At 44.3% G+C, this 27,824-nt stretch overlaps 1 protein-coding gene across 2 annotated transcripts in view; it reads left to right on the top strand.

The window, feature by feature from the left end:
- Window positions 1-27,824, top strand: part of WDR7 (WD repeat domain 7) — a gene marked incomplete at its 5' end in the record, with an annotated part of 133,050 nt that overhangs the window by 88,554 nt on the left and 16,672 nt on the right. For both annotated transcript variants that reach the window (XM_082012846.1, XM_082012845.1), the window contains 4 exons: window positions 6,414-6,531; window positions 7,349-7,498; window positions 8,142-8,224; window positions 16,307-16,406. In XM_082012846.1, coding sequence (XP_081868972.1) covers window positions 6,414-6,531; window positions 7,349-7,498; window positions 8,142-8,224; window positions 16,307-16,406 — 451 coding nt within the window. The remainder of the gene's footprint in view (window positions 1-6,413; window positions 6,532-7,348; window positions 7,499-8,141; window positions 8,225-16,306; window positions 16,407-27,824) is intronic.

Genomic DNA, 27,824 nt, shown 5'->3' with positions numbered 1-27,824 from the left:
CCTGGTGCCCTGCTGAGCTGCCCCTTTTTGTGCCTGATTTACCATGTACACAATAACAGTGCACAGCTGCCTGGCTTCTCTCCCTGACGTTACAAACATTTTATGAAAGAGCTTTTATGTCAAGCCTCTGCTTTAAAAAAAAAAAACCCACATTTATTGACCAAAAAAAACAGCAGTGTTTTTCTTTTTTCCCTTCTGAATTAAATAAATATCTGAGCTGTTATCCAAAACTCTGGCATTTATAACTTCTCCATTCTCCCAGTTCATCCTAGTCCCCACAGGTTATACTGTGCTAGCCTGCCATGCCGAATGAAACTGCTCAATTGTGAGGGCTAAGAGTATTTTTCTAGCATTTATTAGGCTTTGATTTCTTGGCATGGATGGTGGTAGGGATCATTTATGCCTGTTATTTTTTCTCTTTGAATTACGAGCTACGGTTTGATATAGATTACGATACAATATACTAAAATCAGCAAATTGCATTCTAATCAATCGTATGTTTATATCTATATGTGTGAGTACTAAAATTATTAGGCTAAATCTCTTTAGTTTTGATTGTGTTTAGTAGAAACTTTACTATACTTTTATATTCTTATGGATTCTATCTGTGGAACCGTTGGGTATATACTAGGGACATCCCTAGTTTTCAAGTACGGTGGAACATTTTTAGAACATAGCCTAGCCAATTGCTGAAATTGAGTGTTTTAAAGGAAAAAAGTGAGCTGGATTACTTGGTCCTAAAGGTAATGGGTCAAGTTACCTCATGCTGCCACTACAGAAATTATTTAAACGTGGAAACCACAGGGATTTGTGTCCGGGTCAGTTTTGGTTTAGACCTTAGATTCCAAGAGGCTGGAGCTCAGCCTAGATGAGCCGCAGCTGTATCACGCGAAGGGCGGTGGTCTATCAGCACCCGCAGGCTCTCATGGAGGCCGAGGAAGAGGAGTACCACACTGGCTGGCTTTACGCCACAGAAGGAGTTTGGCTTCTCCCGTTCGTTCAGCCATCACTTCAAGGCTGCCCATATGAAAAAGAGTGTTTTTGAGGTGTATTGATGTAGAGGTTTCTGTTAAATGAGATGGGATATACCCACCTTCCCTTTCTTCCCTTCCGATGACCTCAGAGCATCAAAGCGAAGTCTCCAACCAGAGGAAGGAGAAGGGGCTGAATGTCCATTTTGCAGAAGAGCGGCTTTCCCTGGAAGGCGAGGTGGCCCCATCTCTACACCCTTCGAAAGATCCCTGTGCAGTCACGTCCTTTGTGAGTTCCCTCTCGGATCCCTGTGCGACCAGCTGGGGCGGTGCTCGGCTTCCTGCGTCCAGCCACCAAAGGGATGTTAATCACGATCATTACCTCTTATGCTGAAATTTCACATTTTTGGTCCCGTGAAGGTTTATCTGGCATTGCTTTATGGAAGTCAAGAAATGTAGAGATCTGATTGCTACATTTTCTGTCCATTTCCATCGAAACCTTTTCTGTCTACCTTTTTCCTAGGTATGACCTATAGCTCTTTCCAAGTAGCTTGTTGTTTTCCTCTTGTTTTAAGAATCAGCTTTTTAAATGCGTCTTCCTTATTTTTTGTAGATAGTGACGTACATAAATGTTACTCTGAAGTTGTGATAACTTGTGCTAAACATATAAATAAGTTACCTATTAAAAAAGTCTATATTTCATTGAAAACATTATTCAGATAGCATATTGGTTCCCCAAAAACTCAAGATGTTCGGATTACTGGCATGGGGAAGGTTGGTGATGGATATGGGAAAAGAGGGAGCATCATTCCCTGATGATGCAGGGTACTGGCCACTGAGAATCAGCCCTCTGGAAATGAGCGGAAAGGCACAAATGAAAAGCACAAATAAATACGGTAATAAGTCCAAGTTTTTTACTGTCGTTTGCAGGTAGAATATCATCTCTGGTGTTAAAGGCACGCGTTACAGGACAAGCAGCATTTTGTGTTACGCATACCGAAATGATCCTTCAAATGTCCGCTTACAGTGCGGCGGGAAGTCGGGGGGCAGGATGAGGGCAAGAGGGACGCCACATGCTGCCGACTCTTGCTGGACATACCCAAGTCCTAAAACTCATCAATACAGGAACAGAAGTCTAAGTGTGAAAGCCAGCATTTCCCTCCACACGTTAGTTTGGCGTCTGCTTTGGTTTTGCCCTGGGTTGCGGTGCCTGCCCCGTCTCGCAGGGCTTTCCTCTGAAAGGGGCCGTGCAGAGCAGCTGGCCCAGCCCCAGGAGGGGGTTAATCTCTGCCCACATAGTACCACTGCTGAGCCATGCTAATGAATTAACTAAAAGCCTGTTGCTTTTCAGGAAAATGCACGCTTTACCAGGCACCCTGTAAGGGAAAATACTGCTGGCAGAAACACGAAGCCTTTTTAGAGGAAAAAAAAGTACTGAAGTGCAGGGGGTTTGATTGCTTTCGGGAGATAGTGAGCCCCTCTGAAAGCCTGGCTTTGATCCCTCCTCCTTCCTGGTTCATCACTTTTGTCTGTAACATTCGTACAGGATTTTTTAAGTTATATTCAAATATGGTTTTACAGGTAAAAGGCCAATGGGGACGACTTTATTGTTGCGGAGACTTTATTGGTTTTTAAATTCAGTAGTTTTAATGTATACAATGATGGTGAGGAATGGCAAAGAAAATTATAATAAACTTTGGTTTGTATTTATGTGAATTCAGGTTGGTAAAACGGTGACCGATTCAAACCTTATCTTGTGTTGCTCTGAAAAAAATAGTTAATTTGGCAGAGAATGCTTTAACCACCCTGAAGTTCTTTGTTGCAAAGTATTTGGTTTGTAAGCTTTCACAACATTAAATCATATATTGCATGTAGAATTATTTTTGAAGACACTTAAAAAAGAAATCAGGAGAATGTATTGTCCTCTATAGACACCTCTCTCTCAAAAACTAAAAAAATTAAGTAACTGCTCAGTTACTATCGGCTACCTAAACCCTCTACAAAAAAATCATAAATAAACTTTGCATTAAGCTAGCTTGGTTTGCAAACTTCTGTTACTCTTTACCAAAAAAAAAATCAATAGAAGAGCACAGGGGAGGAGGAACCACTTCAAATAGTGCCCAAGACATTTTCAGTGCCTCTGAGGAAGTGCCACGTCACGCTTATTTTCTTTTAATCACGTTTGCACATGTGGTTTCTTGAAGTGTTGAGGGAGAAAAAAACACACCTTTTGTCCTCTCCATGCCGGCTCTGAAAATGTAGATTTCCTCCTGTCTCCCTTCCAGCTAATGTCATTGTGAAGTCTGGGATAGGAAGCATCAGAATAACTGCTGTTGAAGATAGATAATTTTTCTGGTTTAGCTCAAAAGAAGAGAATATCTCAAATGTTAATGTCACAAGGTGAATATGCAGATTAATCCAAATTAATATTTTTGGAGTTTGAACAAGTGAACTGACGCTTTTGTTTGCCTTTTTGAGTCCCGTGGGTTTGAACGTGACACGGGCTTTGTGCCGTGGCGCGATGGAACAGTGCCACTGTGGTGTTTGTGGGACCTGTACTGGATTTCCACGTCTTTGGGGTGGTTTCAGTTGCTCCTTTCCCTCATTTACTTTCAAAGCAGGTTGTGTTCGAGACTCTGTTTTCAGAGTAGAATTAATTTTGTTGACACTGATAAACCAGTTTTTACCAATTTGGAAGCACAGAGAGATGCTAAAAGGGTAGAAACGTGGGGTGGTTATACTGTTCTCCATGGCTCTGCTTTGCTTTTCTGTGGCTTGCTTGCCGTAGAGGTTGCTGGCAGGTTTAAAGAAGTCTTGAGGAGCCTCTAATGTGTAAGGGCTAAGCCAACCAGCCCAGTGGGTCCGGAAGAGTGAAAAAAAGGACTTTTTTGGCCCTTCACCTCCCGGGTATGCTGAGCCAAGTGGACACAGTGGAACCGCTGGCCGGCGGCATCTGAACTAGTGCAGGCAGGCTGGGGATTTGGAGCAGCACGCTGCCGGCCGGCCGTTCCGGTAGCACCTGACGTGTAAAACGAATGCAGTGCGAGAGCTGGAAGCGGCAGCGCTGACTTAAACGCGTAATCCTCTGGCAGCGCGGCACGGTGCGACTGTGCCTGAGGGCTGCAGAATGGGACCTGGCTACGGTTGCTGTCGGCGCGGCGCTGCCAACAGCTCTCTGGTGTCCGTTGTCACCCTACTGTGCGTTGTAGCGAGCCGGAGCGCACCCAACCGGGCCGACCTCGGCATCTGGAAGTGCGCGGTATTCTTCTGGGGCTGCAGATTCTAGATAAGATTATTTCATTGGACTAGCACTCATGTTATTGAATGTGTTTTTATCTTGCGTACATCTGTCGAGGTATTAAACCGTCTGAAATCACATTGATAGCAGGGAAAGCTGCAGATACTACCTCTTTTCATGTAATGAAGCTATCTTGTGTTGTTAACATGCACTTGGTTGACATAGTTGCTTTAACAAAAAGCTTCACTTTTTTTAACATTTAGCGTTCATGTATACTTGTAATATAACCAGCTAAGGTGTCAGAACAGCTTTAAAATTCGGTGCCCCTGTGTTGGCCGGTTAGTGCTGTTCACTGACACGTGTTCGGCAGCGGGAGTCTTCTGGGCAGCGTGGGAGGATCTGCTCCCTCTCTGAGCCTCAGAAACAGCGACTGCTGCCCGTGGCCAGATGCAGAAAAGTACTTCATTTCCACAGAAAAGGAGTAAACTTATATATGTTGTTTAGAGGTTAATGCTTTTTGTTTGTTTGTTACTGAATCGCTAAGTAAAATAACAAAGAGAAAGGTAGCTGAGGAGGGCTTTCAGTGCATTCTCAAACACAGTTTTTCATGACTTGGTAAAATCCGGGGAGAATCGCCACGTACTGGAATGGTGGACTGATACCAGGAATGAGCAAAAGAAGCTATCTTTCTTTTGTTTTGTCTTTTCTTTATTTTAAAAAAAAGAAAAAAGGAATCCCAACAACGGTTAGGGCTACCGCTTGGTGGAACTGTGGTCATAGCAGCAGAATTAATCAGACTGTATGTTACAGGAAAAGTTTAAAATGTTTTAGAGCTGGCAGACTGGTTTGTGGTCTCTCTTTCCGTGCTGCAGTAGTCACGTCGGAGAAAGTTTCCTTTGTGGGGTAGGCTGAATGTCGCAGGTTAATCCCAACACACCCTGGTTGTCAGGTGTTCCCTCCCCTTCTGCAAAAGCCCGATTCTGTATCGGAGCACGTTCATCCCTCGTGTCCCCATAGCTCTTTCCACGCCATTTCTTCCCCCTGCGCTGCTGCAGCGTTCCCGGGGTGAAATGTCCTCTCCCAGGGCGATCTGCGTGCCTGCCGTGTATCGAGGCCAGCGCTGGCGCGCTGCCTTGCCGCAGCACTGCCCTTCCCTCCTGCCCGAGCGCCTTTCAGTGCTGCCGAATCCTGTACTCTCCTATTTAGACATGGGTCAGACGTGTCTTTATGTATTAGCTTGGTGTACTAAAGGCACAAGGTTGTTGGCCTGGAGAAGTGCCTGTGCTCTGGGCCCATGGACTGGTAGAACTGCTGGATAACGTACATCTGGCCTGACAAAACTGGGCTCTGCTGTGACGTACACGACAGGGAGAGTTAAAATAGGACGATTTTAAGAAAGGAAGCTTTCTTAGCCTATGTGTCATCTTTGTCAGGCATGTATACTCTCAATTACCAGATACAGGATTTTATTTTTGCTTAATTTAGTTCTTGGGTACTTACTACCTTATTGTTTCTTGCATTTATCTTGTCATAGCAAATAAAAGCATTGTGTATGGAAAATTTAGATGCCAGTTAATCCCTTACTGTTATTCAAAAAATTGCAGTTAAAACCTCAGTGTTAGAAATTCTAAAGAGCTTTTGAATAATTTCAGTAATTAGAAAGCGTAAGGTATGGGGCTGTCTGTCATCTCATCATGCTGCTGCAACTGAATCATGCAGTAAATAAAATCAAACCAAACAGATTTGGTGATTTTAGTTCTTTAAGAAGCTTCTTGCTTTTCTCTCCTATAACCAGTGCTTAGCTGAGTTAAGGGGAATTACTATGAACAGCGTATTTTTCAGGCCACGTTTAAAATGTGAAAGAATAAACCATAAATTCTTGGGAAGACATTCTGTGTTTGCCTTGTCCTCAGTTGGGTGATATGTATTCAGCACATACAGATAATTTGTTAACAAGGCCTTTTTAACACTTTGGACAGATGCACATACTGTTTTCAATCTTCATGGTTAATTATTCGATTTTGTATTTGATGATAGAACACCCTGACTCCTAATCACTGCTCATTGTTGGAAGTCCATTATATTCTAACTGTTTGAGTGCTCCCGTTGACCTTGAACTGACATTATAAGCTGTTTCTAATCTTTTCACTCTATATTTCTAATGCTCCTTTTCTTTCTCCTCTCTTTGTCTGGTGCCCGTTTAGCATCACAATGGGGCTGCCCCTGAGCCCGGCCGCCGACTCTGCCCGCTCGGCGCGGCACGCTCTCTCCCTCATTGCCACCGCCAGACCACCCGCCTTCATCACCACCATCGCCAAGGAGGTGAGCAGGCCAGTCGGCTCGGCTGCAGGAGCTTTTCCTCCGGGCTTTGAGGCTCCAGGCTTATGAACAGAAATAGAGATTCAGATGTCCCTCCCTTCCTCCCCAAAAAGGGAGACAGCAAGTGTAATAACTGTGTGCCTACAGATATCCAAATCACCTGTAATTTATGACAGGAGCAATATTTAACTGAGTCTGATGAGTTGTGTCTGTCTAATTTGTTGTATCCTGGTTATATAAACTTCCACTAGCAAAGTGTAAAATCCTGTTTTCATTAAGCAAGGCAGGCACAACCCCATTAAGTATGGATTAAAACGGAGTGGAGACTTAGCCGTGGGGTTTGGAGGGTGAGGAGGAAGGGACGCTGCTGTGAGGTTAGCGTCGGCTGGGCACGAGCTGTCTGAGTGAACCCAGGTACCGCGTGGAGCTTTGGCTGAGCTAAAGCAGTAGGATGGACCATGTTCAGTGGCTGGCCAGAAAAAGCCTGTCACAAAGCAGCTCTCTAAAGATAGATGTTCAAGTATGTGAAAATCATGTAATCAAGACCCAGGCATTTGCTTATCTTGACCTTTAGTTTTCTGAGATTAAGAATGACTTAAAACAGGTAAGCCCTTGTTTAAAAACTACATTGAGGATCACCATTAGTGGCTCTGCTGATTATGAGTAACTGGGCAGGGGAAATAATCCACAGGTCTCAAAGTAAAGCAAAACATTGTACCTAGTACAGGCTCTTTTAACGTAACACATGCGTATAACTGTAAGCACAGATGGAGCATATTTAGAGTCCCGAGTTTCCATGTGTAACCCTGCTCTTCGGTAGGTGCACAGACACACTGCCCTCGCAGCGAACACACAGTCTCAGCAGAATATTCACACCACCGCTCTTGCTCGGGCTAAAGGAGAGATCTTGAGAGTCATTGAGATACTTATTGAGAAGATGCCTACAGATGTTGTGGACCTTCTTGTGGAGGTAAGGCTGTTCTGCCACGTCTGCCTGTGGGTTTGATGCAACAGTCAATAACGTGTTGGCCTGGAGTTGAATCGTAGAATTTTTTTCTGTGTGGACTGTAAACCTCTCTGTGTGTGAAAAGGGTTTGTTTTATACCACCCAGCTCATTTTTTGAACTTATTTCAATTGCATTGTTGGAGAAAAAACCCAAGCAAGAGTTTTTACTGGAAGCACAGTGTGCTCATCGCACTCATACCTAGACATGCTGGGGCATCACGTGTATGTCTTTATCTGTTGCGCTCATTAGCGCTGGTGAATATTGTTGAAGAATGGTACGGGTGATGTTACAGATTTGTAACTTAGATACTGATGCCTAGAGGCCTTTTTCACACCAGAGCTACTTATAGAGCTCCAACAGCTTATGTTTAACAGTAGTTTGTTGTTTTATAACTGCGAACAGGTACTCTGAATGTTGTCGGTACCATCGCTGTTGTAAACTCTGTCATATGCAAGACAGTTCTTGTTTCTTTTATCCCAGTTGTATTTTAAAGTCAGATATCAAAGATGCAGTCAGGCACAGAAATTCGCTGGTTTTGCCTGTTAGAACTTTTATTATGAAACGTAAAATACAGTATGTCAAATGATTTTAACTTTTGTTTCCAAGGTTATGGACATCATCATGTATTGCCTTGAAGGATCTTTGGTTAAGAAAAAAGGTCTTCAGGAATGCTTTCCAGCTATCTGCAGGTGAGCTCTTCGTCCAAGAATACTGTGAAGAAAATTGTAGGGTCACCAGCAGGATACATTTCTTACTTAAGAGTGAAACAATCTTTAACATGATGCTTGCCCCTTAAAACAGCAAATGTGAAGAGTGTTTTTAGCTCACCCATTAGCCTTTGTAGGCTTTTAGTTCTCTGCCATATCTGACAGAGATGTGGATCAGAAAAGCAAAGCACTGACAACTCCCTGAAGTCTGGGTATTTTAGAAGTCCAAAAAGAGGAAAATATTGTGTAATCTCATGAAAAACTCTGTCCTGCTACCCTTCCATATATCGTAGCTGTTCCATCGGAACAGCCACACAAGCTGAGCAGCTTTCTTCAAAGGATTTATCAATGTCTTCATTGCTACAAAAATGAGAATAATGTACTTGAGTAACAGATTAGATTCCAGTATGCACAACCTACCTGAGTGAATTAGTTTCCACCATCAAAGCAACTGGGGAAAAAAGAAAATGGTGACAGCAGAAAATAAGGATGTGGCTTGGGGGGCTTGGTGGTGGTGTTCCCAGACAGCCTGTGCGGGGGGCTTGCATCGTAGTGGCTTGCACAAACACCTTGCAGACCACTGCTGTCCGTTAGTACATTCAGACCAAGCCATGAGCAGCTGGGGTAAGGTCAGAGTGAGATTTCCCAGTGTGCTGAGGACTCGGGGCTTGTCAAAGCAGCTCTTTACTTGCGTTTCAAGATCTGTTGTCAGCAGCACAGTCCTTCAGGAAAGCATGCTCTCATACCAGGAGTTTAGCCAAATAGCAAATAAACCTTTCATTCGTAGGAAGCTTAAGCCTGACTCAGTTTTGTTCTCCAAAATATCCTGTAATGGACAATTTTGAGAATAAATGTTATTTCCTTTATGGCAAATAGCTAACTGCTGTAATCTGCCCAGTAGCTGGCAGTAGGGCATAGCTGTTGGAGGAGACCATGCCCTGACCAGCACTTGCAGGTCCTTCAGACCTGTTTGCACAGGTGCATAGCAGTGCTATCGCATAGGAAAGGTCGGCAAAACAGAGATGATAAAAAAGAGAAAGTACCAAATGCCTTCCTGGAGTAGAGCCTTGCTTTCGCTGCCCAGTGCCTGTCTCCCAGACATCCACCAAGGGAGCAGGTCATGCTCTAAAATCGTTGTTTTAAGCAGTGAATGTCACCCTCACCCTCATGGTAGGAAATTTTCCTCCAGTTTTGGAAACGTTTTTGGGATGCTTGCACTGAACACAGGGAAATCAATTGAAATTAAACCTTGCAAAGTGTAGAGAGCACTGCTGGTCGCTTAGAGCTGCCCCGCGCTCTGTGGCATGGGGAAACAGCTTTGGCAGCCTTTAAAGCTCTCCATCTGTGGCCACAGGCAGCTCGGTAAGAGAACAAGTGTGAATTTGCACAAAATCAAAGGGAAAGAGGAGCGCGGTGGCTGTCTTGCGCTCGCGTTGTCGGTGACTCAGCAGTTCAGAGGACGCTGAAAGGCACAAGTGGCAGTTCAGCCGCCGGCTCCCACTGCCCTTCCGCGGGAGTTCGGCATCATCAGTCAGCTTTGGCTTGGGCTAGTTCTACTTCACTCTTAAAATGGTACTTTTACATAGTAAAATGTGATTTATAAAATGGGAACATTTACAGTATCTTTGGACTGTGATAAATAGCCCAGTTATACTATTAAACTGGTACAACCAATAAATTATAATAATCATCTGTCAACCATTACATTTTAATTTAGTAAGCTATTAAAATATTGAATAGTTTCAAGAAAAGAACAATTATCCTGTTGACAGGTAGGATACTAATAGAGGTAATCTTCCTTCTTCCTGATACTTTAAAAGGCTTACCTTAACATATAAATGTCAGAGTAAGTGGAAATTAGTGCAAAAATCTCCCTATTCCTGTTGTATTTTTATAGTGATACGTTATCTTACAATGTTGTTAAATTACTGGTAATATTTCCTATTCTACATAGTTACAGCCATTGTAAAAATGATACAGCACCCCACTGATGTCATCAGTCAGACCAATGGAAATTTTCATCAGATTTTGGCAAGTGGTTGAACCTCTGGAGAGATTCCAAGCGGAAGCACTTTGACATAATCCTATTGTTAATTCTTTTAGTATCGCAGTGCTCTTTCTGTAGCACTGCATTATGTGCACCCCTCTAGTGGCAGAATCATTCAGGTGTCTCCATACTTGGTGTGCAAGCTCTTCCTCCTCCTCGGACATTATAGAAGTACCTTACTCGTGGCTGTAATGGCAAGCGATTCTTGGTGCCTCTGAGGTCTCTTGGAAGCGACGTTTCTGTTCAACAGAACGTTAAGCCCAGGGCTGGGAGCAGCAGCGTGCTGGGTTGAAGTACCTGATTATCATTCCTCTCGGGTTTTCAGGCTTTTTTACTGTTGTACAAATGTAGCAGTCATGTCGTTAATTGCTGGGAGCGTGACTCAATCCCGATGGGTGGTGATGAGGTAAATCCATCGCTGTGGGTATTTTTGGATGTCGTATCTTCCAGCATATGATTATGGTGTCTAGTTGTTTTTCCCATAAGTGTTAGTCTTTATAGAGGATCGTAATACCTTTTGGCATGCTCTATGCAAACCCATTCCTTATCAGAATAAAATAAGTACTGAAGTACAATGCAATGAATATGAAATATTTCTGAATGTCTTTAAAATTGTGAAGGATAATATTGAAGGCTGCAAAATTCTGTTTGACTCGAGCATTTTCCAGATTCAGCAGTTGCATTACAGCTGAGTGGTCCCTGATGGACTCTGCTCGGTCAGGTCATGTATTTAGTGCAGGCTGCTGAGTTAAAGCAGTCTGCGTAACGGTGTAGTCCCACGCGGGAAGATAGATTAAATGTAAAATAACAAGTGTTTTATATGGCTATATTCAGATGTTAGAACAGTTGGTGGGCCTCAACGGTGCTGCCGCTGCCTTCTCCAGTATCGGCCTAAACGCGATCCGGCCCAAGCAGCCCCGTTTCCAACTGGCAAGTGTGCTTTGCTTGGATGTGACGGACGGAGAAAGACCATTTGCCTGATGGGTCGTTAACCCAGCTTGCTTACGCCGAGCCCGCGCCCTGCCGCGTGGCGTCCAGGTGGTTGGCCTACCGCTCGGCGCCAGCTGAGCTCCGCTGGCAGCCTTGGCAGCGCGTTGCCCTTGTGCCGCCTGGCTGGGACCCGCATTGCGGAGGACCTGAAGGTACACGTGGAAGAGACTGGTGAGGAGATCACAGGGGATCTGGATCATCTTTCTCTTTACGTACCTGGTTTTCATTTGGAAAAGGCAGGAGGGAAGGCTGTCTGCCGGTCACAGCTCCTCCTTTAATGTGGGGGGTGAGCTGGTACCGGCAAGAGCGGCGCAATTCTGTCGCTTCCAGCAGGGTTCCTCCAAAAGCTGGAAGAAGAGGTCTTGGGCGACAGAAGTTTCTCTGCAGAGCGCTCGCGGGCAGCACTCGGAGCAGGGTCTCTGTTAAGATGCCAACTATGGATATGGATGCACCAGCCTGTAAAAATGAGTTTGTAGCATAGTCTAAATATATGCTGGCACATCATTCTCTAATGAACTCTACTGTACAGATGTTTAGAAAGGGGTGCAAAGGATTAAAATATTGAAAGCTATGTGTTGTTGTAACAATGCTGAGCTAATTAAAAGATAAAGAATGAGGCTAAAGAGCTGACAACTGAATGTCAGTTTAAGGAGTAATCTTTTTTAGAAAAATTACCAAAAAAATTAAATTCAAAACCAGCTATTTCCTTGAAGCTTTTTTCCCCAAACCCTCTGTTGTTATGTAGTCTGATGGATTCTTCTTTTCAAAGAAAAATACTGTCTCAGCACTCTTGTCTAAATGGGCATTTAAATGCAGTAAGGAGAGAAATGCTGTTTGCTTACATATAATAGTATGTGATATTCTCTTTCTGAATCTATTGGAGGAGACAAGTGGACTGTGCCCATTCAGTAGTGCAATAGAATTAATGGGGTTATAAAACAGTTTCTATATAAACTTTCTGTTGTAGTCCATTTTACTTGTGATGATCAAGCAGTGTGTGTTTTTTTTATAAGTTTATATATAAAATCCTGAGTTTGCTGGTTATATAAAATAGCCTTAAAAATAGACCCCTCCCTGTTCACCTGGGGTACCGTGTTAATTGTGCAGGTGTTTGCAGTTTGACATGAAATGGTGAAAAATCAGAATGCTCTCTTACTACCGTCCCGTGCCTTATTCACCATGTGTGGGGGGCTGTAGACCCTGCGGGTGCCTGTTTGCCCGCAGCATTATCTCTTTTCTCTTCTTTTTTCTCATGACTGGCTCCTGCCTCTCCTGGTCCTGAGCTATTTATCAACAGCTTTTGATTTTTTCTAAGCATTCCTTTTTGTCTTCTTAATAATAAATGAGAAACTATTGTTATTATTCAATAATAAATAAGTTGTATGGCCACCACTGACTGAAGGACTATGAAAAGGCGATTGAGGCAGATGCTGGCTGCAAAAGAAAGTAACAGAGATGGTATGTGATCTGGAAATACTTCCATATCCCAAGAAAACGGAGAGTTAAAAAGCTGCCCATCGTCCTACTTGTACGCTTTGGGCAGAGAGGGTTCTGTGCTGGCCACGGCACACGGCGGTGTGGGATAGCACATCTGGTGGCTTGTAGGCTTTCCTGAAGGTCTTTGCAATATTGGTTGGCCATGCCAGGTAGGGTAAGGAAGTAACTGGTGTAGCCTTGAGTAGGTTTTGTCTTCGTCTTGTCCTCTGGGCTGGGAATTACTAGCAGAGCTGTCAGGTCCTTCACGGTCGGCGCCTTCCCTTTGGTCTTGCTGGGACTCACCTGCGTCCCTCTGCTCCAGCTCCTCCTTCTGTGCAGGCGCAGCAGGTGAGCCTGGTCCAAGACACCCGGGAGGGGGTGCTGGGGGGCACTGCCTCAGGAGGGCCTCCCCACGTCTGCCCACGCTTCACTAGGAGTTGTGCACCCACCCCCCCAGCAGGGGACGGGGAAGGGCAAGGGCAAGGGGAGGCATTGAAGGGCAAGGGGAGATACTTCATGGAAGGTCCCTGAGAGTCTGACAGCGGTGAACCGGGGAGGGATGATGGGCATGGCAGACATCCTCAGGGATGGGTGGACAGGGATGCAAAAATGCATCTGAGCTACTTAGTCGTGCCCTTGCTCCTGCACAACAACTAGCAATTTTCTTCTTTTTTTCTTTTTTTTTTCTTTTTTTCTCTAACACCCATGTTTCATGCTGGTTTTCTTCTTGACTGCCATTCTGCAGAAAAAAGTGTATAATACCCGTATGAGAGCAGTTGCTGTGGCACTCTGGGAATCCTAACAAACACAGAGATAGATCATTCTAAGATATGTTTGAAGCCATAAATATGGTCAGCAACGTATTTTTATAGACTGATTCTGGAAATCTCTGGCAGATGTTGTTATAGTAAAATCTAACTGTAAAAATTAAAATTGAATTGGAAACGCAGTCAGCAGTTTGCACAGGTCTGCTCTTGCTTTTAGAAGAAAGACATAATGATGTTCCCAGTGCATTTGAAATAAGCAATTGGACTCTCTTGTGTTTCAAGGTGTAGAAATTCCTTGAATTTTGCAATTGTTTGAATTCAAATTGACAATCTTGTTAGGTCAAGCAGAGACAAAATTAGAAAGGTGAAAACCCAGCTAGAGCTCAATCTGGCCATGGTCGTAAAGGATAACAAAAAATGCTTTTACAAATATTTTAACAACAAAAAGAGAGGCAAGGAGAACCTCTATCCCTTATTGGATGTGGTGGGGAACATTGTCACCAAGGATGAGGAAAAGGCTGAGGTACTTAATGCCTTCTTTGCCTCAGGCTTTAATAGCCAGTCCAGGTATCCACAGGGTATTCAGCCCCCTGAGCTGGAAGATGGGGATGGAGAGCACCATAACCCGCCCATAATCCAGGAGGAAGCATTTAAGGACCCGCTAAGCCACCTGGACACCCACAAGTCTATGGGGCCTGATGAGATCCACCCGAGAGTACTGAGAGAGCTGGCAGAGGAGCTTGCCAAGCCGTTCTCCATCTTTTATCAGCAGTCCTGGTTAACAGGGGAGGTCCCAGATGACTGGAGGCTTGCCAATGTGACGCCCGTCTACAAGAAAGGCCGGAAGGAGGATCCTGGGAACTACAGGCCTGTCAGCCTGACCTCTGTACCGGGGAAAACCATGGGGTGGTTCGTCTTGAGAGTGCTCACAGGGCATGTGCAGGACAACCAAGGGATCAGGCCCAGCCAGCATGGGTTCATGAAAAGCCGGTCCTGCTTGACCAACCTGACCTCCTTCTATGACCAGGTGACCCGCCTAGTGGACAAGGGAAAGGCTGTGGATGTTGTCTACCTGGACTTTAGTAAAGCCTTTGACAGCATCTCCCACAGCATTCTCCTGGAGAAACTGGCGGCTCGTGGCTTAGACAGGTTTACTCTTCGCTGGGTGAGGAACTGGCTGGATGGCCGAGCCCAGAGAGTCATGGTGAATGATGCTAAATCCGGCTGGCGGCCGGTCACAAGCGGTGTTCCCCAGGGCTTGGTTCTGGGGCCGGTCTTGTTCAATATCTTTATTGATGACCTGGATGAGGGAATCGAGTGCTCCCTCAGTAAGTTTGTGGATGACACCAAGTTGGGTGGGAGTGTTGATCTGCTGGAGGGTAGGAGGGCTTTGCAGGGGGATCTGGACAGGCTGGATCGATGGTCCAAGGTCAGTTGTATGAGGTTTAACATGGCCAAGTGCCGGGTCCTGCACTTGGGTCACAACAACCCCATGCAGCACTACAGGCTTGGGGAGGAGTGGCTGGAGAGCTGCCCGGGGAAAAGGACCTGGAGGTGCTGGCTGACAGCCGGCTGAACATGAGCCGGCAGTGTGCCCAGGTGGCCAAGAAGGCCAACAGCATCCTGGCCTGTACCAGCAATGGTGTGGCCAGCAGGAGCAGGGCAGGGATCGTGCCCCTGGACTCGGCACTGGTGAGGCTGCACCTCAAATCCTGTGTTCAGTGTTGGGCCCCTCACTCCAAGAAGGACGTTGAGGTGCTGGAGCGTGTCCAGAGAAGGGCAACGGAGCTGGGGAGGGGTCTGGAGCACAAGTCTGATGAGGAGCGGCTGAGGGAACTGGGGGTGTTCAGCCTGGAGAAGAGGAGGCTGAGGGGAGCCCTCATCGCTCTCTACAACTGCCTGAAAGGGGGTTGTGGTGAGGTGGGTGTTGGTCTCTTCTCCCAAGTAAGTAGCGATAGAATGAGAGGAGATGGCTTCAAGCTGTGCCAGGGGAGATTTAGATTGGATATTAGGAGAAATCTCTTTACCGAGAGGGTGGTCAGGCATTGGCACAGGCTGCCCAGGGAGGTGGTAGAGTCACCGTCACTGGAAGTGTTCAAAAAAAATGTGGACGTGGCACTTTGGGACATGGTTTAGTGGGCTTGGTGGTGTTGGTTGGACTTTAAGATCTTAAAGGTCTTTTCCAACCTTAATGATTCTGTGATTTTGTGATGCCTGAATATTAAGGACTATTCTGTTCTTCTCAGTTCCTTTTCACCTGAAGGATGTTACTAGATCAGAGAGTGTTTGATAAATTTTCCTTTTCTTTTTTTTTTTTTTTTGCTCCCTAATGCCAAACAAGAGTTTATGAGTTTGCATATTTTTCCTTATCCTTTCTCATTTGATTTTCAAGGAAAAGTGCTTAGAAATCATACAGGGTGCCAAGATTGTCTTGTTCAACCGTTTGACATCCAGCATTATTGTGGTCTTCCGCTGTAAACAAGATATGCACGTGGACATTCAGGGAGCTGGTGATTGTCACATAGATTATTCCCAAACTCAATGGAAGTGTTCAACACTGTGTAATAGAAATAAATAAATCTGATCTGATTCTATGGTAATTTATCAAACATCAGTTGGCTTTGTTTGCTGAATGCCAAGTATGAAAACTGGCAGCTGATGGATTTTTAAATCAAATCTCTGTTCTAGCTCTAATGTTAATTACCCAATGGCATTGCAAATTAATTTTAACATCATGCAGGCAGGTCAGATCTCACCTGTTACTTGTTATAATGTTCAATTCAGGTTCTACATGGTCAGCTATTACGAGCGGAGTCACAGAATAGCAGTGGGAGCTCGCCATGGTTCAGTGGCCCTCTACGACATCCGGACTGGGAAATGTCAGGTAAATAAATCATTGTGACTTCCTCCCCATAAAGTGTGGAAGTTATTGAAAGGAAAGAGCAGTGAGCTCTGCATCAGTTGACATGCTGAGCTGCTGGAACATTATGGATAATGCTGAGGGGATCAATAGTTTAATGAAGGACTCGAAGTATATAGAGCCCTACTGTCTTCATTCACTGGAACTGAATGGGTGCCACAGATGGGTTAATAATGAAGGCCTAAAGTTAGGTGGTACCCCTGCTCTGAAATAAATGAAAAATCTGATTTTTAAAAGTTAGAGTTTATAGCAGTATACTTACCTACTATAGAAGTCAAGAAAATCCACTGCGGGTTGGTTTTTCTTCCTAAAACTCCTCTCTAGAAAATGCAACGATACTTATGTTTGAGGTATTTACACTTTTATGATGTTAAATAAGATACATATTTTCTTACCAATTACCAGTGCCCTAGAAGAGGATGTGTTTAAGATTGATGTTGAAATGAGTGCTTGGAATTAAAAATGTTATATGATCAAGCTTTTGCCTTTTCAGAAAAGTTCATGGGTAATGTTCTTTATTATTCCTTGTACTATGTGATCAGCTATTATTTCTCATTGAATTTCAATAGTCTTTGTGTAAAGCATGGATAAAATATCTGTATTTTGAATCTGTCGTCTTCTGTGTGTGTGTGTAAATATACTTTTTTGTTGTTTCTAAAAGCTGTAATCTTTAGTCCATACAAAATGTGCATTATAGAGAAGATAGCGTAGATTTCTTCCTGCTAGATCTGTTGGCAGAACCGTGTGCTTAGATATACGTGGCTGGTTTATTTTCAGCTTTGAAATTTTGGAGTTTATTTCCCAAATCTCATAGCTAACAACATTGTATGTTCTGGTATTTTTTGTTTAGACAGCCAAGATGTCTTGTTTCTGGAAGTCTTGTTTATGGATGTCTTGTTTATGGAAGCCAAGATGGACAGACTTATTTTATAAAAAGCCATACAATGTAGGCAAATAGGAAATATGGACTGCTCTATCTTGTTTTAGCTTAAGTCATTTGCATCATGATTTCTTAATTTAACTATAAAACGGGTCCACAAGAACTCTGTGTATTGATATAGCCAATGTCACTGAGCATCTTTGCTGTCCTGAGTCCTAGCCAAGATGAGCACCGTGCTGCAGAGCCGTGCGTATCCCTCTTTCCCGGTACGTTTCCTGGATTGTCTGTGCAAGGAGCCTGAGTGTGTTGCAGGACGCTCTGCCCACTTATTCAGCAGCTGGTGTGGTGACGCAGCGGAAGATCTGCTGGCCATGAGCGGGCACTGACCACGATCCCGTTCAGTGTGCATCATCGCACTGAGAAGGGAGAGTGCAAGGTCCAGATGAGTCTGGGAGGTCTTGCATCTCAAGCTGACAGCTAATTCCTGACGCTGTTGGAGAGGTGAAGAGCACAGCAGCTTTTGCCTTCCGTTCTTTTAAAACGGGTTCTGTGTAATACCCACCAGCTGTTTGAAGGGGATTGTGCATAGCTGAGGCTTGCCAGCCCTGGCTCCGAAGCGCGCTCTCCTCCGTGGCAGCTGGCAGGCTGTTCTCTTGGGCTCCTGGAACTAACTCCAGATTTCTACCAGTAAATTGTCCGAATGATTCGCTCACTTAATTCGATGTGTTGGTGAATATTCACAACACTTTCTTAAAAAGCTTCCGCATAGGCCTTGGAAAGCAGAGATGGGGATGACTGAAGGGACTTTGGGGATAATTAGGGCAGCGTCTTTGGCAGATTTTATTATTATTCATGAGAGAAAAATTTTGTGAGTGCCATATGTATGATTATTAGGGGGCAACGCCATCTATTGGATACAGGTTTCGTGTTCCAAATCTGATCTTTTAAGTTATTTCTCACAGTTGCAGCTTTCAGGCTGCTCAGAAGACGTGAAATAATTTCAGGATCGTGTAGATGAAAAGGTTTTGAAATTGGAAAAAAAGCTCTAATTGTTTACATTTTTAAAAAAGGTTAAAGCCTTTCAAACCGCTTAGCAAAATATTTTATTTGCCTTGGTTTGTTTAAACCGAGCATGAATTAGAACACTTTACTTGGGGAGCACCCGTGAGGATCGGGGCCCTGCTGTAACGCAGCGCGAGAACAGGGCGAGCAGGCGCCAGCGCTGGACAGCGCGCGGGAGCCCTTGGCCAGCCTCCCTCCCTCCCGCTCTCCTGGCGGGACCTTTTCACCATCTGTACTAATCGCTGCTTCATTTCTACCAAGAAAAATGTTTGTCTAACAGACCATCGTCTGCCTTAAGCTCATTCTGTTCCCTTCTGTTTGTAATGTTTCTTGAACAATGTTACAAGAAACACGCTATGAAAAAATTGCATAGTCATTCATTATTTTAAAAAAAGATGATTCTTCGAATCCTTCCCTGAAGCCATAAACATAATTTTGCAGTTAGTAAATACGTTAGTGTTTTGAAAGTAAAAGTTTGAAATACACGTGCAAGTTTTTTATTAGTTGCCCCATCACAACTTGCACGTAAGCTGTTTGTAATCGGCCATCAGAATTACTTACTGGATAAGAAGAGGGGGAATGGCTTTCCCCTTTCTTCCCCGCCGTTTATACTCATCGTTAAGGATGTACGTTAACTGAGATAAGCAGAAGGGCAGAAAAATAACCTGTGGGTATTGCAGGTGGGACCTCCTTGGGACATGAAGGCTTGTTGTGCTGCAGGAGGAGTCACCTTTTCTCTTGCAACAGCTGAGCAAGCACTATCCGAAAAAGCCATGTGTTTCTCGACGCCCAGTGGAAGGTTGTTCCAGAATATTGATGGGTTAAAATATCAAGGGTTAGAAATCTTTTTTTTTTTTATTCCCACACCAATATAGTTATGGCTATTAAGTCTTTGTACCACTGTTGACCACTAGCTTAAATATCTGGTTCCTCCTTGGTTTTTACCCTTCTGCCTTATTTACAGGCAGCCTTAACGCCTGCTTTCAGCCTTTGTTTTGAAAGGTGAAAAGAACAGAGGACTCTAAAAACTCCTTCTCTGTAACGTACTCTCCCTTTTTCTTAATCCTCCTTAGGCAAAATATTCGTTTATGTTCTGGGCTGCACACAGACTGACTTCAGTCTTACTGCTGAGCTTCCCCAAACCTTTTTTCCCTTCTCACCTTCTATCAAACCACACGAAAGCAGACCTTTGAAAGGCTTTTTCTCTGAATATTATTTTGCCAGATGAAACTGCACGTCGAGGCTCACGTTTTTGACATGAACAGTGACGTGACACTGAACAGTGTGGCGTTTTGCGTTACATGAAATCGTGTCACAGATTTAACACAGTTCGTAGTTTGTAGAAAATTTTCTAGCAATTATCAGCAGTAGAACCAGCTGCTGGCCTAAATATGCACTCAAAATGTGGTTGCTTTATTTTCATGCTACGGGTAAAATAGGGTGCTGGGGACAGGGATTTTATGATCTGCTTGAAGAAAAAAGGGAGGCATTTAAACTGTAATAATAGGTACCAAAAACATTTTGTATGGGATTTTTTTTCGTTCCAGCACATTTTCATTCTGTTTTCAAGAAAGATGGTGTACATACTGACAGAGAAATTACAGCTAATGATTCATAGAATGATGGATGTCAAGGATCACCTTTTTTAACAAATAGTAAATCAACATTTACATACGATAGGTTTTTTCCAGTAAAATTTACAGTATTAGTATCACTTAACAAGGTGTCGATTATTAATGCTACCAATAAAATGTTGCCTCAAAGCCAAAGTTATCTGCATTTCAGTATTTTGCTTTTGGTTTGCATTATTGCAGTTGTACAGATGTGCCTATCAATATGTGAATGCTTCCTAATATTTTTTAAGGATAGTTTATTAATTATAATATTTAAAATGTTTAAACTTTTACATTTAATCTTGCTTTCAAGCAAATATCTTATTTCAGGGGGTTTAGATTTTCATTTATTTTTAAAGCATTACATCGGAATGAAAATTGCAGCCCTTTTGTATTACATCATGAGAATTCCAAATACATATCTCCTTTTACTGAATTTTTACCGTAATTTAACCTAGAGACTAGGTTCTTTCTCATCTTCTCTTGTCTATCAAACTATTTATTAATACTTTCCAAGCGTAAGTTGGTATCCCCAGCGCCCAGCGTTAGACACAAGCGAAGCTGGAATCGGTTGGGTTTCGGGGTGTTCTCCTGCAGTAGCAGCGGTGTGTTGTGGGGAGCCGAGCCGGGCAGCGTCCTTCCCATGGCGGTATTGATTTGCCCTTCAGCTGTTTGCGGCGCAGAGAGAACCCGGGGCCTCGTTGTTGATTATCTGCACAATGTCTCGGTGAACAGTATTGACCCATTGCCGCTCACTGCCTATGGCTCTTGATTTTTCACACCGTCTCCATGACACTCATAATAAAACGCACCATCCTGCTGCTACGCGGCTCCGGAAGCCAACCGATCTCCCCGAAGAGCCTTTCTGGAGAGCGTTTCGCTATTCGGGGCAAGGCGTTGGGGCTGCTTAGGGCTGGCTGGGTACCCCGTTTCAGGGGACCCGTACCCCGCGCTCGAGCTGCGTCCTGCGCGGCGGCGGGGGGCTTGCAGGGGCGGGGGCTCGTTTGGTTGCGCTTCGTTACTGCAGACCTCGCGGAAAGGCTGCGTGAGGCTCTGCCAGCACGGCCTTTGAAATGTTTAAATAATCAAAAGAATTCGTGAGATTTTTAAGGAAGGAAAAAACACCCCATTTGTTAGGAAAAGCAAAATGATACAAAATGTTGAGATTGCTCTTAACATTTTAAATGCTTTGATAATAGGTTCCAAAATAATTATGACAAATACAAATATTAAGCAGTTTAGCTGCTTTGTTTTAGTTAATAAGTTACCAGCTTTTTTCAAATTCTTTATGCGATAATTTACTATTAAATAGCCATATTTTGGCAGAGCTTATGGGGAGGACTCTTTTGCAATAGTTTTGTCTTTCACACTAACGTTATTTTACACTGTGCTTTAGATAATTACTATGAACTGCCGCTATGGAGGGGTTTCTTTGTTTTTTCCATAAACAGAACTGTTCCACACTAAGCCATTTTCTGGTATTAAACTGCCCTAGGAACTCTGTTCTGAAGCTTAAATTAGAATTGTTTAAAATACTGGCTAAACTTTGGCGTATTTTCATACAATATCTGCTGTTGGATCCATTTAGCATTTTCTGTTGCTGTCAGTTTTGTGAACAGAATATTTTTAAGTCCTTCAAAAACACGGTATGCTGGGACAACCGGTGGGAGGTAAAGGCTCTGTGGGAGGATTTCCCGGGCCGGCGGCGTGCGGAGCAGCCGCTGGGGAGATGCTGAGCCCCTCCGCACCCAGGGAGGACCCAAGTTCCCTGGAAGAGCAGATTCTTTTATTTTTTAATAGTGCCTGGTGCCCCATCCGTCAGAGTGACATCGACGGTCTCCGGAGCGGCATTCAGCAGTTCAGTGTGTATTCGTCACGGGTGATGTCTCTCTCAGGAAAGCAAAATTGTAAATGGAGGGAGCTGATGACTGGCGGCTCCTGGGCGGAGGGAAGCAGGGAGTGAGGAGGGGTCTCTGCCATCATCAGGTCTGACCTCCTGCATGGGACGGGGCGCTTAAATCTGGCGTCGCTGGGCAATAGATATCTTCAGAAGATCATCTCTTCTTAATCTTAAATTTTCCAATAGTGGAAAATCTGCCAGAATCATCATAATTTGTTTCAGTAGTTAACTATTTCATTATTAAAGCTGTATTTTCTTTCTAGTTTGACTTTCCTTTAGCTTCAACTTCTGTCCTGTTTTACATTTAACTATTAGTTTGCGTAAGAAATTGTGAATTTATTTTCCACATGTTGAGTGCTGCAGGCGGTGGGCAAAGTCCCGCCATCGTGCTTGATAAACCAAACTGGTGAGGCTCCCCCGGGCTGGAGGGGTGCTGGCAGGCCCAGCCAGCCCAGGATGCTCTCAAGGATTGTGCCCTTCGGGTTTTTCCTCCCCAACCCCAAACCCTCTCGGTGTTCTCAAGCTCCATCAGCAGCAGCTTTTGCATGGCTTTTAGGTTAGGGCAGGCCCTTATGGGGCTCCAGGAGAAATGCACCAACTCAGCAGTTTTTCTGTGTACAGCTGCATTCCAAGCCACATCGATTAACCAATATTTAATCCATCTAACAGCCAACCTGTTCGTTACGTATCATTTTCCTTTCTCACAGGAATGTATAAGACTGCACCAAGCATCTTTCAGAAGTCTTGCCACATCAGGGTTTTGACTTTCATCATCAGAACCGTGCATTTCAGAAAGCTAGCTTGATACCACCGCTTTTCTATAAAACTGCATTGTTGACGATGTTTATATTACATTTATATAAATGTTTCATTAGTATAAATTTAATATGAAACATGCCTTCATTTGGGGAGATTTACATCAGGTAGGTAAGCCTGTAATTGTTCAGGTCTCTTTCTTTGTTCTTTAATGTACAACTCATACCATAAGCTTTCTTCTTTTCCCTGGAACATCCTTGTTTTTCTAACATTTGGTGGGAGTCTGTGTTAACCAGCCATGAGCTCTTTGGCCGCTTCGCTCAAAGCTCCTACATTTGGCTACAATTATCGGTGCACATCTTATTTGTTAAGTCTTTTATTTGGAAAAGCAAATTATTCTATTGCAATTTATTCTTTTGTCTGGAGAGAAAATGCAGCAGTTTTAAGCCAGAATCTGAAAATACCTGGCAGTGGGTATACATAAGCCTTTAATCTTGCATATCTGTTCCGGTTTTGCCAGGAAATAGACATTAATTATCATTTTAGTCTTCCAGGGTCTTCATGTGTCTCGTAGAGGTTGAGACTGAGACCTTGAAATGGGCTAAACAATGTACCAGAGATTCACTGTAGGAAAGGGACGACAGATACGGTGTTTTGACAATAACTTGCTGAATTGAAATGCGAATATATTCCGAACTGGTTATTGGTTTCACATCAGTTTTCATAAGCCTGAGGCCCCAAAGGGTAATTTTTTTTTTTTTTTTTTTTTCATTCGGGGTCCAAGTGGCTGGTTTTGAGCGGAGCTGCAGTTCTGGGTCGGCAGACAGGGTAGCTGCCTCTCTTGCAGCTGAGGCGGGCAAAAACTTCACCCAGCTGCAGAGCTCAAGAACCTCCATGAGGTCCATCCCTCCATGATGGGAGAAGAGTCTACAGGGCTGTGAGCTCGTGGAGGACCTTCTTTCTCCTGCCCCACCTCGTGGTGCGGCTTACCTTTGGCAAGGGTGTCCTGCATGCGGCTGGCGCTCGGCACAGCCGGCGCTCAGCACGGCCGGCCCTTCTGGTTGGATTTCGCTGGGGAAGAGCTGGCACGCTCTCGTGAGTAAGGCAGCGTGAGGGCTGGCTCGTTCCATCGCGCATCTTGTGGTGGCCTGGAGGTTTAGGACTAGTTTTTCAGTGATAATGCTGAAAGGTATTGCCAGATCCTACAGCATTTGTGGAAGTTTTATGAAGGCTTTCCAGCTGCCTAATCAAAAGGCCAGACAGCCTCTGTGTTACTTGCTCAGCCTGACCAGCAGTGAACTTCCACAGCTGCCTTGAGAGCCGAGAAAGCAGGTCAAGGTGGAGGGCTTGGTCTGGCTTGGTTTGCGTGCGCGTGTGTTTAAGGTAGCGAATATAAACGCCGTGGTGACTTTGTGCTTACGTGTGCTTTGTCTGGTACCCTTTCTGTGCTCTACCTAAACGCTGTTGCAGCCCAGAAAATTAGAGACGTTCATTCTGCTTGAAATTCCCATTCTGCTTGTTCATGTGACTTTTTCTCAAATTCCTATTTCTAGAGAAACTGATGGATAGCTAAAAGGGAAAATGTATGGCTGGATCACCTCTCCATTCTTCACAGGGAAGTTATATTCAGGTTGCAGATCTTATGCTCAAAACTGAAAACCCGGTACAAAATGTTTACAACCTTATTCTGTGCCTTAATTCCATTTTGAAAAGAAATTATCATAAGAGCAGAGCTGAATAACAACTTTAACAGAAAGGCTGCTACGCCGTTAGCCTAATGCATGTATGTTTTTATACTTTTTTTTCCCCTTTGTCTGCGTGATCTCATCCTGCTTTTATTCTGGGTAACAGAAAGCTACCTCCATTTAAATAGACAAATACTTGCTGGCAATTTTTCTCATGTTCCTGTTCGTCGTTATGCACAGGTTGTCCTTTTTAGGCTGGCCTTTTACCGGTACGGCTTTAGGACCGAGCGTGGCTCTCCCTTCCTGGAAGACGAGGGTGTGTGTATAAAAATCCCCGAACCGCGGTTGCGGCGGTTCTGTGCCCGCCGGCTTGCTCGGTACCGGAGGGGTGTTTGATGGCACGAGGGCGCTGCCCACTTCAGCCGAGCGATGCCAGCGGGGTTCCGAGCAGCCACAGCTTTTAAGCGTACGCAGAGCCGCCTTTAACCGTGTCATAGTTATCAGGTATTGCGAAGGTTAAGCTTTATCAGCTGCGCAAAAAAAGGTTGAGGTTTCATCAAAAACTTCCAACCTCACAACCTGTCGACCACAATTTGATGATGATTATTGATTATTTCACAGCCTTTCACTCACTCTGGCACTGCGGCCAGCCTTGATATACAGATAGGGCTGCAGTCCAGCTAAAATAAGACTCCATCTTGATAATGGACTGAGATGAGATACTGTTATTTGATAAAGATAATTGATGTTTCACGGTGAATTGGAAAACAGTTCTGAGTGCAGCGGGTCTGTGGCTGCTCCATCTGCAAATGTGGCCTTTGTTTACAAAACATAGCGGGAGACGCGCGGTGCAGCCTCGCCGCCGCAGTGCTCCGCGCAGAACGCGCCAGTCCAGCACGGCTGGCAATTTTTAACCAAAAACAAAGCCCTTACGCCAAGGGGATTTGTAATTTTGCAGTCACGATGAAGTTTCTTGAAGGCGTGTGTAGCTTAGCACGCTTCTGCGGAGATCTTGTTTCTTCTGCTTCGGATGTAGTTGATAATTTATTTCAGGTGAGCTGGTACCCTAAAATCATTCTTTTTTTATTTATCCATGGCATTTGAATTGGGCAAAATGCTACTTGAAAACATTTAAATTTGTCAAGGAAAAACAAGGCATAGCATGTGCCTAGATTTCTTCATTCTCCCGAAGTTTTAGCTCATTGATGTAAAACACAACGCATGCTTGTGGTCTCCCATCTACGCCTGGGTTGACTACACATGTGCAGCCCCCGGTTTTGCATTGATTAAGGTATCACTCGTTGCAAGTTCTCTTCGCCCAAGTTCTTTTAGTCCTATTATAACCTTTGTAACCCCTAATTAAGCAATAGGAGATGGCAGGGAGCGGGGTTATCATGAGCTAATGACACCCCAAGTGTGTTGTGTGGCACAAGGTTCATCTGTGTGCTGCTAATCCTCTGGGGGAGTGATTATCTAATGATAAACGTGCCACATTGCAGCTCATTGATGCCGCTGCAGTCTGCTCCTGCCGCTGCCGGTGTGGCTGAATTAGGCTTCCCATTCCAGACGTCATTTTTTCCATTGATTTTACAAACTGACAGTTTTGAGGTTTTCTGAAGTGACTTCCATACTGTACAAAGTCATGACCCAGGAGACGTGCTGCTTTCTTTTCTTATTTATTCTTAATAAGTACGTTTATTAAGAATATGAGGGGGAAAAGTGCATAGTCATTTTTGCTAGACTAGAAGCAGTCTCAGCAGGTTGGACACAATTAAAGGTTCGTGTTAAATTTACAAGGAATTGTTAATATTTTGCATAACACAGTTGAAATTCCTGTATTTAGAGGTGCAGTAATACAGAAAAAGAATGATACTCTGCTACTTTTTTTTTTCAAATTGGACACTGAATCAGTATGATCAGACTGTAGAAATATGTATTTCAGGTAACTAGATTTTAGGATACATGATTGTTACTGACTTTGAAATGATGTGAAAATATTAATGTCTGAAAGTTTGATTAATAATATGTTGCTCATTGGAGTCTTTAACACTGTTTTATAGCCCAAACAGATTTAATGTCATTATTCATTAATTATGATCATGATAATCCACAGGCATTAACTCAGCTACATTCTTTCAGTGGGGGCTTTTCCTCATTGTGCCCGTAAGCAGCGGGCATTTCATTTAGCTTGTGTAAGGTATCTGCCACAGAGGGGTGCATGAGCTCCAGCATGAGGCTTTCGAATATCAGTTTCTCTCATTGGCTCTACGTGGAGCCCAGAAAATTGGGGTCAATGTCATTATTTCTATTTAAAGTTACGTCAGGTAAATTCCTGCTGGGTAACAGTGTGTGGTCCAAAATCCCCCAATTAACCCATACATACAAGCTATTTGATACCTTTTCTTTTCCTTTGGGAATGTGGGGGGGTATATAACGAGGGACCGGCCCTTACAGAGTCACTAATCAGAAGACTTCGTTAGCGCGTGAGAGCTGAAGCTGCCCGCCGCTGTTCCAGCTTCTGGGCCCCTTAACCAGCGTAGGAGGTGGAGCCTCTTCCAGAACAGACGTCTTGGGCTCTTCCCTCCAGGAGGGCGCAAACCGCACACGTCCACGAATTTTACGGGAAAATATCAGCGTACCTCCAGCACTGTTCTCATTTTTAGGGGATTTTTGGCTGTTGTCTTCAGCCTGGGTATTTTGCCTGCCTGTCCATGCGTTCCTGTTGGCTGGGGGCTCCAGTCTTGGAAGCATGGAGAATTCCCTCTGAAAACAGAAACTCCTCACCAGCACTGAGCTATAGATGATATAGGGTTGTATATGTGGCTGTATATTTTGATGTGTAATTTACGAAAACTTTGTCTCCTGTAAAGAAACCTGCGTAAGCCAATGTCATTGCTGTTACTGATACGGTTACGCGTACGCTGAGGGGTTCCCGGGGTCTGGACACCAGCTGGGACTTGCACTCGGGTCTGTGTTCCCTGTGAGCAGAGGATGGCTTGGTAAAGAGCATGCAGCGAAAAGCACACAGTATAGTCAAGAAAGCTATAAAATATTCTATTTTCATTGATTAAATCTTGGTTTTCGTCATAGATATTTAGAACTGCATTTCATAGAGATACTCGTAATGATACTGAAGTGAGCCGTGCTTGGTGTAAACCTGCTGTACACCCGTAGTACTGGATGCACAACGGGCTTGTCATGAAAACAAATGGTTCATTTAGCTGAGTCGTATCTCCTTCTTTAGGTGTTTTCCTCTGTAATGACTCCCTCACCCTGGCGCTTGCTCCTGCCCGGGCGAGTGTCCGTGGGGCCGGCAGAGGGTGAGTAGCCGGGGGAGCGCCCGGTCCCCTCTGCGGGATCAGCAGGGACCCACTTTGCTTCGCTGCCTCAGGGCGCTTCCCCGGGGGGAATCTGCAGATGATGCAGCTACGAGCTTTTGTACCTAAAAACTCCATCGTTTGCACTGGAAGATTAAAGAGGAGCCTG

Source organism: Phaethon aethereus (assembly GCF_964289735.1).
Source record: "Phaethon aethereus genome assembly, chromosome: Z".
In the NCBI taxonomy this organism is placed as follows: Eukaryota; Metazoa; Chordata; class Aves; order Phaethontiformes; family Phaethontidae; genus Phaethon; species Phaethon aethereus.
This window is presented reverse-complemented; position numbering and strand designations above follow the sequence as displayed.